Source organism: Megascapheus bottae, chromosome X (assembly GCF_031878675.1).
Source record: "Megascapheus bottae isolate mThoBot1 chromosome X, mThoBot2.hap1, whole genome shotgun sequence".
Classification (NCBI taxonomy): Eukaryota; Metazoa; Chordata; class Mammalia; order Rodentia; family Geomyidae; genus Megascapheus; species Megascapheus bottae.
In genome coordinates, this window is record NC_143547.1 from 25,871,256 (window position 1) to 25,886,539 (window position 15,284).

The following is a 15,284-nucleotide window of genomic DNA, read 5'->3' on the forward strand; positions in this document are numbered from 1 at the left end:
AAAGATGTCCTTAGGCTGTTCAGTCTCCCTTCTGTTAATATCTTTTTTCTTTGAAACTTCAAAGCACTAAATGGGTTTTAGTGAAAATATTCCTTTTTCTTGATAGAGAAATCAAGACTCAAAATCAAAAAATAACATAAGCCAGATCAAGAAAAGGTCAATGATGGTGATAATGAGATGGTGGTGGTGATGATGATGATGATGATGATGATGATGATGATGATGATATGGATATGATGGAGGGAGACAAAGACAGATAAATTTGGAAATTATGCAGCCCAATAATACCAGGATAAGAGCCTTTGAGGTTCTATGTTAGAGCAGCTGCTTAGGGATCTAGACTGCCTAAACTCAAAGGATCTAAGCTCAGTCACTAAGCCTGGCTGGAAGTCATTTGGTTATTGTTAATGGATCTGTAACCCAGGAGACTGCTGCCTAGACAGGTGAGAGGCATAAAGTTTTGCTGGAGACAGAGAGCCTGACCTCTTCTCACTAATCACAAGCTCTCCAAAGTCTGTGTCTCATTACATTCATAAAAATAAACTTGAGAGAAATCCTTTATAAAAAGTTCTAACAGCACAAAAAGTACAAAGAAAAATAAAACAATAAATTGCCTCAAATCTAGGTTAGGAAAAACAATCCAAACCATTCAGTGTAAGACATTTCAGACCTGTGTATAAAGAACTACAAGATAGAATAGATGGAAGGATTGTTGCTATGGTTGGAAAAAAAACAAATAGATGACTGATAGTGGGAGGAACAAAATAACAAAAAAAAGAAAGCAAAAAGAGAGGAAAGAATAAGAAATAGAAATGGTAGCTGAACATGTAATATTAGCTACTCAGGAGGCTGTGATCTGAGGATAGTAGTTCAAAGCTAGCCTGGGCACGAAAGCCTGTAAGACTCATCTCCAATTAACCATCAAAAAAGCAGACGTGGAGCTGTGACTCAAGGGGTAGAACACTAGCCTTGAGATGAAGAGCTCAGGAACAGTGCCCAGGCTCAGAGTTCAAGACCCCACAACAGACAAAAACTTGTTATTGTGAAGGTGATATACAGAGAAGTTATAGTTACATAAGTCTTATAATGAGTACATATCATTTTGAATAGTATCATCTCTTTCCTCATTTTCTCCCAGTTTTACCCTCCCGATCCCTCTACATGTTCTTTTTCTTCTCAAAGAATAATTTCTTTCAAATTCTACTCAAGTCTATCCAAATGTATGTACAGAAAGTTGTTTACTGGCTTTACCATATTTAAGTTCCAAATGAATGCTTACATCACATATTCCCCAATATTGTTCCAAAACGAATCATTAAAGACATAATTCTCAGTAAATTATTACAGGCTGAAGAGCTACCTGTATTCTCTAAAGAACACAAATGATCATTTTGCTTTCCAAAATAACGGCATAAGCTGCAGAGTGATCCCTAGACAAATGGATTCCTCTCACTGAAGAGTAAATTAGTATTCAACACATTGTTTTTAATCTTGGCAAAAATCTCTCATGATAATAAGACATATTTGTTTCCAACAGATAAATACTGTCATGGAGTGGGAGTGGAAAACTAGGCTCAACATCATGCTCACCTCAAATTGACCGTATTCTCAGAGTAAGTAAGCTTGCCACGGCACCTATAAAGTTCATAAGAACTTATGAACTGTCCCTGGATGAAATATAAGAAGTTATCTAACCTGTTCCTGGAGACTTCTTTCATCATGGAAAAGCAAGTGCAGTCTGGACTTTGGTTCAGGCTTCCCTAGATTAATGGGATTGGAGATATAGAAGGTGGAGGAGGAGATATGAAGAGTCATAAGCCCAGACATTTCTGGCCTACTGAACTCTGAGAGTTGCCAAGCTCTTATACAACAGAATGATTTCTGTTTGCTAAATTCAAGAATGATTTGACTGCTTATTTCTTAATATTTCTGTTTTTATACTTCAGATTTGAACTAAGGGCCTTGCACCCTTGTTTAGAACACCATGCAAACCTGGTGTTCTACCACTTAAGCCAAAACCTCTACTTCCAGCTTTTTGTTCATTAGTTGGGGGATGGCTTTGAATCCAAATCCTTAGATCCCTGATCCTCAGATCTCTGAGTAGCTAGAGATGCTTAGAGTTTTGTTAGCCAGTCCTGGGCTTGAGCTTAGGGCCTGAACACTGTCCTTGGACTTTCTAAGGCTAGAGCTCTACCACTTGAGCCACAGCACTACTTCCAGCTTTCTTTCTATGCATGTGGTACCGAGGAATGGAACCCAGGTCTTTGTGCATGCTAGTAAAGCACTTTACCACTAGGCCAAACTCGTGGCCCAGAGTTGCTTAGATTTTTTAGTAGATAGAATTACAGGCAAGCACCATGAGTGTTCAGCTAGTATTTCTGCTCTTAATTTTGTTTTAATTCTCCTATATTGAGACAGTTTAGACAGGGAGATTCAGCAGAACACTGCCTTGTGAACTATAAGCAGAAATTAGCAAAACAACTTTAATGGCTGCCTAATAATAATTAGAGGTAAGGATTTAAGATTCTGAGGATCATGGTTTGAAGCCATTCTGGGCAGAAATGTTGGAGAAACTCTTATCTCTCCAAGTTCAAGCCTTGGTGTTAGCACAAAATATTATATAAATTTAAGCTGAAATGATGAATTTTCTCACTGATCTTCCCATTAATTAAATCTCAATATCATTTGGAATCACATTTTTATCACAAAAGTTGTCTTTGAAGAACTATATTTCAACAACTTGAAACAGATCTAGAATGGCACTAAAAATGAATGCCTCTCAATAGTTAGATAAGAATTTATGAATTCAGAGAGGATAGAAACCTATTCCTGGCAAAACTCCAAAGGTTTATGAATGCCTATTATTATGGGGCCACACAAACACACTGCATCTAAAAGTACCATTTGCTCTACAACTATCAGGTTTCCAGATACCAAAGGTTCCTTTTCTCTCTTGAGTAATTCTATTTCATCAGTTTCAGTATTAGCCAATAAAGAGTTGAGAATGTGGCTGTTAGTGGTAGAGCATTTGTTGAGTATATGCAGGGCTCTGGGTTCAAATTCCACTGCTGAAGTAAACAAATTAATAAATATCAATGGGCATACCCATGCTCCTAAGCCTAGTACTATTAAGGCTGTACATATCAAGATATATTGTATCCATAAACTGCTTCATTAAATGGCAGCTCCATAGTACAACTATTTAGAGATAATAATAAAGAGAAAAATCTACCCTCCATTAAGAATCACATAAAATATTTAAAACAGTTCTCTGATTTGAACAAAGGATCTGAAATATGGCAAGCAGCATACTTGATACTCTTAAAATTGAGATTTAGAAATACACACAAGTTCATGAGAAAATCAAATTAACTATCTAGTTTACATGAAGTACATTTTTCACATGGTGATAATGAAATGGCTCTTGTCAAGAATTCTTGAAATAGACACAGCCATCATTAGTGCTTTTTATTTGCCAGTTCTGGGGCCTGAACTCAGGGCCTGGGCACTGTCCTTGGATATTATTTTGCTCAGCTATTGCTCTGCCACTTGAGCCATGCTGCCACTTCAGGCTTTTTCTATATATGTGGTACCAGGTATCAAACCCAGGACTTCATGCATGCTAGGCGAACATTCTACCACTAGGCCAAACTCCTGGCCCAAGAAGTGATTTTTATAGGTTAAAAATAACACAAATTGCCAGGTTCACACCTATAATCCTCGCTACTCAGAAGGCTGAGATCTACGGACTGTGATTCTAAGCCAGCCTGGGCAGAAAATTCCACGAGCCTCTTCAGAAACCCCGAAGTGGCACTATAGCGTAAGTGGTAGAGCATTAGCCTTGAGCTGAGGAGCTCATGGACAGCACCCAAGCCCATGACCAACAACATTTTTTAATGACCTATGTTCAAAGACATAGAAGTTCTGAAGGTAGAGAATAAGAATTTAGTTGGGGTAGACTTCTTGACTGTAAGCTATTTATCAATTTTTATTATTGTGTAGACTTAATTAGATAGAACCACAGGAGGTCAAATCAGTATCTTTGTCAAGATAACAAAAACCTTTGCTTCATAGAGTCATTGTGTTTCAGTTCTCTCAGTAGTGAGAGTTATGTTGCTAGATGGAACACATATACATCTGCAATCTGCATAAGGCCACTTGTAAACACACCAATATTTCCCATTTCTTCCAGCAGAGGTCAGATGAGAGCAACCCTGGATTATGAAAATCTGGGAACCAGAAGAATATTTAAGGATGATTTTCTTTTTTGTTGGAAATTAACTTTATAGCTTGCAGGGAAGGATTCATAGGAGGGAAAAATGGGAGAAAAAACAAAGGAGGGGGTAACACTGTTGGACAAGAAATTAAGGATAATTTTCTTAAGATAGAGTATTTGATGGTTTTAAAAAGTATTTTCCTTTCCCCATATTTTCAAATTATATTTTTTGTCTGTTGTAGGGCTTGAACTCTGGGCCTGGGCGCTATCCCTAAGCTCTTCAGCTCAAGGCTACTGCCCTATCCCTTGAGCCACAGCACCACTTCCTGTTTTCTGGTGGTTAATTGGAGAGAGTCTCGAGGACTTTGGTGCCTGGGTTGCCTTTGAACTAGATCCTTAGATCTCAGTCTCCTGAGTAGCCAGGTGTATAGACGTGAACCACTGAGCCCAGCTCTAATTGTATTTTTTACAATCATGCTTTACTGTAGTAATAATTAAAAAGCATTAATATTTATTTTATAGTTTATAAAGAGCATCTTTACAAATTTACCCTTTATTAGGTTAGTGCTACTTACTGCTTAATTACTTATATCTTCTTAGCTGCATATTGATCACTGGAAAGAGCTGAAGAAAACAACCACTGTGAAATATCATTTAAGTGTAATAAGGTTTCCACAACTGATAACCTGACATCTCTCTCAAACAAGGGCTTTCTGGCAACAGTAAGATCATGAAGATAAAGCCAGGCCTCTTAGACATGGCTTTCACTTGACAATAATCAATGCATATGCTCGGCCAACAGAGAAGCAGATAGAAACTCTAGTCATCTCTAGAGAAACTGCTGTTCAAATGGTAAAGCGCTGGCCTTGAGTTCAAGCCCCAGGACTGGCATTAAAATGATAGATGAATTAGATGAGAATATAACAGGATAATATTGTTATTTGTTGAAGAACAACCATCAGTTCTTGATAAATAGCCTGTTAGGTTCTTTTCCTTAGCTTTTTTTTGGTTAAGGCTAGTGCTTTACTATTTGAACCACAGTTTGACTTCCTGTTTTTAATGGTTAACAGGAGATAAGAGTCTCACAGACTTTCCCGCCCAGGTTGGTTTGAATTGCAATCCTCAGATCTCCATCCCCAGAGTAGCTAGGATTACAAGAATAAGCCACTGGTGTCTGGCTAAAAAAAGGCTTATAAAAACGAAATCTGAAAGACAATCAAAACATACATGTATTACTAAAGGAAATCTTTCCATTATGACAAATTAAGTAGTTGCTTACTTCTTGTTGTATTAAATGATGTATATAGTTTTTTATTTGTCCTTTATGATAGTATCACTCACAAATAGAAATATGTTAAAATTCTTTATGTTAACCAAAAGACAGTTGTGAGTTTTTTGTTGTTGTTGTTCTGCTTTGTTGTTTGATTGTACTGGCATCTGTACCCAGGACCTCACCTATGCAAAATACTCTATCACTGAGTCCTAGTCCCTCTTCTGTTCTCTATGAAATGATTTCTACCTGTGAGAAGTATGTCTCTATACTTCTTATTCTCATTTAAATGAATAAGTGAGGAAAAGAGAAGATAAAAACTCAAAACCTCCATCATAACTGGCCATTGTAGTACATACCTGTAATCTCAATACACAGAAGACTGAGGCAGGAAAATCACAAGTTTAAAGGCTAGCCTGAGCTACATAGCGAACTCCAGGCAAGCCTAGCTTACAAAGTAAGATTTTGTCTCAAAAAGAACAAAACTCTGCTAGCCCTTCTGAGGATTTCCAAGAATAGGTCACCCTCTGTCAGAGAACATAAGTTAGTTTTTGGACCAAAGTGAAGACCAAAGGAAAAAAGAGAACAGGGAGAGATAAGAGGTGAAAAGCAACATGATGGGACACTGGACTTCTGGAGACAATGTGACCAATGAGCAATCCTCAGAATGCTTTGGTCTATGGGGTCAGTAGGATGTCTGGTACTTAATTCTGAACTGATAGTGTTTCTCAGTTCAAAGGCACCTATTATGTAAAACTTTAGTCATGTATACTACAAACAAATGCTAGGTAGTTTGAGCAAAATGAAAACGAAGAGGTAAGTTTCAACTCAGGTTGATATAGAGAAAAGGGAAGAAACAAGTCATAAGCTGTGAGATATGAATGAGCTTAGGGATCATGGAGACATCACGTGATCATGAATGAGAGAGCCGTACATTCATAGAAATAGTGGTGAGAACAATGGAATGTTCCTTGGAAAAGATGGGTTTTGAAACCCCAACCACATTTATGTCCATGTCCAAAGATAAATAAGTAACATTGAATGACGTATGGGACATGATGATAAAATTTTTAAATATTCCCTGAATTGCATCACCAATAATCTTTATAATATAAAGTATAGGGCAACACAGACTTTTATATAAAATTAAAATATTACAGGTATTTAAGTAGAAACATTTAATAAATACACCACAAATGTTTTTTTCTGCTGAATTCATTAAAATATTTTACCAAATGAATATTATTTTATTACTAACCTTTCAAACGAGATTTAAGAGTGCTACCTCAAGGCTGGAATTGTGGTTAAAGTGGAAGAGTACATACCTAGCAAGAAGACCCTGAGTTCAAATCCCAGGGTCTCAAAAATAAGGAAGCATATTAGAAGCGTCATCTATGAATAAATTCTCAGAGTGGCTGAAATCCTGCAGTCTGGCCTGGGCTTACCTTTACATGGTGGATCAGGCGTTCAACTTCATTTACTTTGTAGGTTTCCAATCCTAGATCCTTGGCCAGTCTTAAGATACGATTCTGGGTTGGCCCAATATAAGATCCTCCAAGGTCCACATATTTAACCTTTTGGTTCTGTGTTCCCATAGGAAAAATTTGGAACAAATGTTTATGAAAACACTCCTTACATAAGCAAATTGATATTGCACAAGTTATTGGTCCATCCAAGGTGAAGCTAAAGTCCCCTTACTTAGTATGAAGGCTCACTAGCCAAAAGATAAAAAAATGTCACTTGCTGACTCATACATTTAAAAAATAGCACCAGAGATTATTTGGTCATACCTGAACCTTTGAGATGACTTCTCTTCTTAATTAATACTTAATCTGATTTTGAATACACATCATTTCTAACAATAAAAGGGCAATCTTTGAATTAGAAATGAATAGAAAGGCTCCAGATCTCTTCTGTCCCAGAAGAACTAGGTTACCTAACTAAGGTCAGAACCATGTCTCTGAATAAAAGTCAAGGATTTGCTTGTTTATTGTGTAGATTCACACTCACCTCCTTTTGAAAAAGAACACAAGTTTGTATGGATAAAGAAAATGTGATATATATATATAAATATATGTCTAATAAAATACTATTCAGCCTTTCGAAAGAAGAAAATTGTTATTTGGGACAACATGAATGAACCTGGAAGCTCATAATAGTAAGCAAAGTAAATCAGGCTCAAAAAGACAAATACCACATGATCTCAATTATCTGTGGAATTTAAAACAGAAGTTGACCTCATAAAAGTCAAATAGAATGATGAGGGGAGTAGGTACTGAAGGAATGGACAGTTATTGTTCAAGGTACAGAGTTTCAGTCACAAAGGACCAATAACTTTGAGGTTTATTGTACAACAGGTAACCTGGTCAGTAATAATATGCCATAAATTTAAAAAAAAACTAAGTAAAGTTTGGGTGCATTGTCTCAAAACACGTTAAATGTCTCAAAACACATTAAATGAAGTGATAGATTTTCTTGAATTCATCGTCCCACCTTGTAAACAAAACACATCATACTCCATACATTTATTATGACTGATTTAAAATAATAAAAATTAAACCGAGGCAGACCCTTTCACAAAATAGATCAAATTCTCCGGCTAAAATGGTTATGTTGGGCTAGAGAAGCCTCAAAATTAGAATTAGAAAGTACAAGGACTTGTGATAGTTTTTCTTCCTAGTTCATACATGTGTATCCATGCACATATACACAAATATTATCCACATTTCCTCCGTCTTGGTCCTAATTCTACAGTGCCAAATATTATGAATGAGAAGACCATTAAAAAAGAGGCTGAGATTTGAGGATTACAGTTCAAAGCTACCCGGGCACTAAAGTATGTGAGACTCTTATCTCCAGTTAACCACTAGAAAACTGGAGTGGCGCAGTGAGTCAAGGGCTAGGGGACAATAACCTTGAGCTGAAGAATCCAGGGACAACACCCAGACCCAGAGTTCAAGCCCAACAATTAATCAAAAAAAGGGGGGGGAGAACAAAGAATAGAAAGATCTGGGTAAGGTTCTAACTTCCATCACTAGGAACAAAAAATTTAACAAATAACCATCAGAGAGAGTGTTTTTTTTCCTGTTTATGTTGAAGTTGTTATGTACAAAAGGGGTTTTAATTCAATAAGTCAGCTTACGAGTACAATGCAACTTGCTGAATGTTACCTTCCTTTGGCTCTTCTCCCATCTCTCCTAAAGCCACCCATCCTCTAAAGTTAACCTGGTCTATTTCCACACGAGTACATTGAATATGATCACTGTATTCATCCACACTTCCCGTCTTCATTGGTCTGTCCCTTCCTTTCCACTTGACCTTCCCCATGCATCGATGACAACATATATCCTAGTTTCCTGGTATTCATTTTGAGTTGCTTAAGCTTTTTAATTTTTAGACTGAACATTTAATTTTAGATGAATTGAAGATTTTTCATTTCATTTTTTTCAGAGTAATTTTCAGCCAATCAGAAATAATTTAATGGAATTGAAGACTTGGGTGGGGAGTAAAACATTAAAAATAGAAGACAGCTTCAGCCCATTTTCCCCTCTCCATCTGTAGTGCCTTACCCGAACAGTATAAGTTCTGCCTCCCACTCTATCACGGGCTTCCAGAACCACCACGTTCAAGCCAGAGTCATGCAAAAGTTTGGCTGCTGCCATTCCTATGGAGAAGAAAGAGCATTAAGACACTATGATCATGCTGGGCACCTGTGGCTCATGCCTGTAATCCTACTACTCTGGAGGCTGAGATCTGAGGATCATAGTTCAAATCCAGCCCAGGCAGAAAAGTCTGTGAGACTCTTTTTTATTGCCGGTCTTGGGTCTCAAGGCTAGAGCTCTACGAGTTGAGCCACAGCACCACTTCTGGCTTTTTCTATGTGTGCAGTAATGAGGAATGGAACCCAGGTCTTTGTGCATGCTAGAGAGGCACTGGACCCTAGCCACACTCCTGGCCCCAAGTCTGTGAGACTCTTATCTCTTATTAGTCACCCAAAGGCTGGAAGGAAGTAGAGCTGTAGCTTGAGTAGTAGAGGACTAGCCTTCAGCAAAACAAAAACAAAAAACAACAACAACTCAGGGACAGCTTCCTGGCCCTAATTTCAAGTCCCAAGACTAGCACCAAGAAAGGAAGGGAGGAAGGAAGGGAGGGAGAGAGGGAGGGAGGGAGGGAGGGAGGGAGGGAGGAAAGGAGGGAAAGGAAAGAAATGGGAAAACAAAAAGCATCAGAATCAAACATGTTTCAGGTATCACACACAAGCTCCTCACAATAACAGCCAGTGGGAAAAGTTCTCATTGGCTTACACATGGCCTACTGCACCATTCAACTGAGAGCTAGATAGGGTTTCTCAGGAAAGTTCCAGAGTCCAACCAACAGACATTTCCAGAAAGTGAACAAAAGGGATTTCATTTCTGGCACATTTGGAACTTGACATACAAGTTCAAAACCAAGGACATCAAAATTGGCTCCTCATGCTGGGCACTGGTAGCTTACATTTGTAAATTTTAGCTACTCAGGAGGCTGAGATCAAGAAGACTGAGGTTTGAACCAAGCAGGCAAGAAATTATATGACATCATATCTTCAAAATAATCAGTAAAGTGGAATGAGAAGCATGGCTCAAGTGGTAGAGCACCAAGCCAAACAAACAAGCCACGGGAGTTCAAGGCCCTGAGTTCAAGCTGCTATGAAAAACAGCTTCCATGCTGTCTTTCAAAAGTAAAAAGAGGGCTGGGAATGTGGCTTAGTGGTAGAGTGCTTGCCTAGCATGCACAAAGCCCTGGGTTCAATTCCTCCTTACCACATACACAGTAAAAGCTAAAATGGTGCTGTGGATCAACTGGCCGAATGCTAGCCTTGAGTAAAAAGTGTCCAAGGACAGTGCACAGACTCTGAGTTCAAGCCCCAGGACTGGCACAAAGAAAATAGAAAAGCAATACTATAGCATAACTAAATACCCAAGGTCATATGTGGAGGAGGTTGCAAAACCAGCTCCACTCTATCTTCTTTGTGTAAAACATGACACTTGACCCTTTCTTGGGGCCATCCAAGACAAGTGATTGCCTCTCCCAATGCTTACTACAGAGAAATTACATTTCCATCGCTATTTTCTCTTTATTGGTGATTGGAAAGGTCCCTTAAATTTTGTGAGTTGATAAGAATCTTTAAAACATAAAATATGAGCCAAGCCTTCAGTCACCATCTTGAGGTGTTTTGCAAAGAAAACCCATTTTCAGAGAGGTTAATTTGACATTTCATTATTTGAATTAATGTATTTTCCTTATCCCAGTCCCCAGGGAACTGGGCCCAAGTTTCCAGTTGGTGGCCAAAGGAATGATCCCAAAGGCCACACCTTCACACAAGAATTGTACATTCCAGATTTCAGAATACAAGGTATGGATTTTTAAACCTTCTGTTTCCTACGTGGACCTTCATAATGGTGAGGCATAGGGGTACTCTTCTGTTTAAATGCAGGATGGCAGACAATGCAATGACATTTTTCCTATCTCACATCAGTTCAACAAATGAAATAGCATGCAGCCATGGTAACAGCTGTTATCAGTAAGTTTAGATAAACCCCAGGAGCACAGTGAGGTTTAAACAAAAGGATGCAGAAGGAAACAGAACATCATTCATTGACACTAGTATATTAGATTCCACAAAAGCTACTGTCCTTTAGTGAATGCAGTTACCCATTACTATCTGATGGAAAAGCTAAGTAGTTATTAAAAAACAAACCAGGTGCTTATCAAACCATGAAAGTGTTCTCTCTGCTGTGTGCTTTAAAACATTATAAAGAGAAAATTGCAAAACTGTCTTTAAATGGTGCAACGCTAGAATATCTTGTTGGAAAGTCCTTGCTATTTATTTCACTGGTGTTCTCTTGGGGAAGGAGGGGTAGTAAAATGTTTGTTGAGCATTACTGAACAAAAATAGATTCCAAAAGTTATTGGCCTTAATATTTGTGGCTTAGGAGAGTCACTGCTTTCTTTTGGAAAAAGAAAGTTGAGTTACCTAAGAAATTGGAACGTGGTCAGGAGATGATAAGATAGCTAGGAAACTGGCCGTAAAGAAAATCTCTCAGGGATGGGGATCAAGGATTTGACTTCTACTAGAATAAGCAAACCAGCTGGGCACTGGTGGCTCATGCCTGTAATCATAGCTACTCAGGGGGCTTATCTGAGGATCCCAGTTTGATGTCACCCCTCCCCCCACAAGAAAGTCTGTGACATTCTTTAATTGACCATCTAAAAACTGGAAGTGGAGCTGTGACTTAAAGTAATAGAGCCTTAGCCTTGAGTGCAAACAAAAGAAGTTCAGGCACTATGACCAACAAAATAAAAACAAAAAGAATATGCAAACAACTCTCCAGAGCCTCTTAGCCTACAAAAGGGTTCTTGTGGAAGAGTTCCTTTCTATGTTGATTGTTTGGGTCTTTTAACACATTTGCTATAGAAACAAAAGAATGAAATCTGATAATACAGTCTCTGAGAAGACTGGGCGTTTTCAAATGCAGATAACACTACCACAAAAACAACTCCACAATGTAGCACAAACATTTGCCCTAAAAATATAAGGAAAAATAATTGGCATCATTTAATATGCAGTAGCTCTCCAGAATAATAAAATAGCAAAGGTTTTTTTTTTTTGCCAGTCCTGGGGCTTGAACTCAGGGCCTGGTCACTGTCCCCAAGCTTCTTTTGCTCAAAGCTATCACTCTACCACTTGAGCCACAGCACCATCCAGCTTCTATCTGGTACTGAAGAAATGAACCAAAGACTTCATGCATTCTAGGCAAGCACTCTACCACTAAGCCACATTCTCATCCAACAATAGCAGTATTTTAATGGACATATCCATGATAACAACAGCATTCACCACAAAAGCATTGGGTCCGTTTGCAATGTTTCACCTACAAAGCCTGCTTTGTCCTTACCACAAAATGGAAAAATGTATATTTTTATCTTCATTTATAAAAAAGAAAAAAGGCAATTTAGTCAGGGACCTGTTATAGATTAGAAAAATAGTAAAGTGACAGAGGCAGCATTTCACCCAGAACCTGAGCTTTGAATGCCACCTTTGGACCATAAAGAAACTAAAGAAACAACTCCATATAAAGATCCTTGTAAAGGGTCTTAAAATAATCTGCTCTGCATCTAATTATAGGAATTTTTATTTGAAATAGGGAAGAGAGGGGGAAAAATAAAATGATTGGGAGGGGAGGAGGGGATAGGGAGAGAGAAACTGGGAGAAAAACATGGGAAGGGGTATTAATGTTCAAGACTTAAAGTACCCACGACCTGATGAATGTAACTGTAACCCCTGTATATGTTACACCAATAATAAAATACAATTAAAAAGAATTTTTAAATATCAGTGTTTTTTTCTTAAATTTGACTTTTACAAACAAAGTGCAAGCTATAGTTACTGTATTTCTCAAAAGCTAATGAAACTTAGCCTGAAGCTAGTGGCTCAGGCCTAAAATCCCAGCTACTCAAGAAGCTGAGATATGAGGATCTCTGTTCAAAGCCAGCCTGGCAGAAAGGTCCATGAGACTCTTATCGCCAATTAACCACTAGAATGCCAGAAGTGGAGCTGTGGCTCAAGCAGTAAAATATCAGCCTTATGCAAAGGATCTAAGGGATAGCACCCAGATCCTGAGTTCAAGCCACAGGATCTGAGATAAAGCCTTGGTACTGGCATTAAAAATGCTAATGAAACTTGAGTTTAATTTCCAAGATTAATCAATATTTCACCAAAAAATTATTGGAATTTTTAGAATCAATCCCTACCTGTCCTTCACAAGTCCTTGAACAAAAGATCATAGCATAGTACACACAAAAGTAATAAAGTAATCACATTAAATTATGCAAATATCAGGAGGCAAAGGCAAGACAATCAGGAGTTTCAGGCCAGCCAAGACAACATAGTGAGGCCCTGTTTCAAAAGACATAAACAAAACAGCAAAGTATTCCACTTGTCTTTCTGAGTAGTTTATTTGGAAAAAGTTTTACTGCAGTGATAATCATATAAATTATGATCGAATCTACAAGTTATTTTAAAAGTCTTGAAATCAGTAGCATTATTAGCATTTCTGCTCCACATCTGAAATGCTCAGAGTTAGACACTATGGGAGACTTGAAACCACACAATGGTTAGAGAAGAGGGAACTTAAATATGGCATAAGATTTTTTTCTTACTTTAAAGTTACAAAAATGGGTTGGAGAGATTCATTATAACCAAAATTAACAATGAATTAATTTGCAGTACCTCAAAGCATAACTAATCTGAAAGTCTGGTAAAAGAAACATAACCTTTTCCTCAGAACCAAAAAAAAGCAAAGAACATGCAAGTAGTCCCCATCACCTTGGTTGCTCCTAACAAAGTAATGGCTTGATGCAGAAATTCTAACAGCCAAGTGAGTGACCTCCTGATCAAAGAACTGAAATTCTTTGATGTTTCCAAGGAGAGTGATTTTTCTTTGAGCTATTTAACACAAATATACCCCAAAAAGGTCTCCTGTTAGAAGAAAAACATCCTCAACTAGAAACCACATACATGAAAGAAAAGTGGTATTTGTAGGTAAAATCCAGATGTTATTTGTTATTTGTTATTGTTAGCACAGAAATAGAAAAACCACTGAGCAGGTTAAGCCACAATTGAAAACAGCTAACATTTGGGGCACCAACTCTGTGCCAGTTTTTCTTCTGTTTAATATATCAGAACTTGTTTATCCTCCCACCATCTCTATGGCATGAACAGATATATACATCAAGGCCAAGTATTGTGTTCAAAGTTAAACAGCTAGCAAGTGCCAGGATCAGTATTGAAATTCATGTAAGCTGAGAGCAGATAACCATCACACCATCACTGTGTAAACTTAACAATTTCACTGGTTAACTGTGAAATGCTGTATGAGAAAGAGAGACAGACAGAGACAGAGAGACAGACAGAAACAGAGAGAGAGAGAGAGAGAGAGAGAGAGAGAGAGAGAGAGAGAGAGAGAGAGAGAGAGAGAGAGAGAGAGAGAGAGAGAGAGAGAGAGAGAGAATCTGTAATCCTAGGTATTTACTTGGGAAGTGCAGATAGGAAGGTCACAATCTGAGACTGGTCAGAGGAAAAAGTGAAATCCTGAGAAATAAACTATAGCTAAAAGAGGTGAGGATCATAGCTCAAATAGTAGAGGTAAACTTTGAGTTCAAAGAAATCCCAATACAAGAATATGAAGCAAAAAAAAGAAAGCAAAACACTGGAAACTTTTTTAATACCATGCACCATACAAGTATCAGACTCCCTACTAGCACATTCGTGCCTTTGTGTGAACTACCAAAAACACGTTTACTGTCAAGTAAATACTCAAAAGGTTTGGTTGCCAAGATATTGCTGGATTACAATTCTTACTCAATGCATTGTATGGGTGTCCTTGCAGCTCAGAAACTTATTTCCTAAATGGTAAGAATTTCATTATCTATTCTTTTTCTTTTCTATGCTAGGACATGGTGGCCCTTAAATCATTACTGAATGAATGCATTAATACACCTCAACAAAGATGACACTACTTTTCAGTAAACAAAGAAATGACTATGTAAGCATAAGTAGTTTTGATAGACAATAAGAAATAAAAATCTTTAGACATATTGAAACTGTTTCTTCTAGTCATATTGAGTATGGGACTAGATTCCCTTTGCTTCTTTAGAGAGAAGAAGGAAGGTAGCCACCCCACAATAACTACCTGACATTTCTACAGCTGTGTACCACTTTTGAACATTTCCATATATTCAGTCCTATGAGGCAGCCAT

General features: G+C 37.8%; 1 protein-coding gene across 1 annotated transcript in view; it reads right to left on the reverse strand.

Annotated features, from left to right (window-relative positions):
• Maob (monoamine oxidase B) overlaps positions 1-15,284 on the reverse strand; it is an 88,881-nt gene that overhangs the window by 47,648 nt on the left and 25,949 nt on the right. Inside the window, exons 2-3 of the mRNA XM_090327227.1 lie at positions 9,056-9,150; positions 6,932-7,069 (exon numbers count right to left, since the gene is read on the reverse strand). Coding sequence (XP_090183353.1) covers positions 6,932-7,069; positions 9,056-9,150 — 233 coding nt within the window. The remainder of the gene's footprint in view (positions 1-6,931; positions 7,070-9,055; positions 9,151-15,284) is intronic.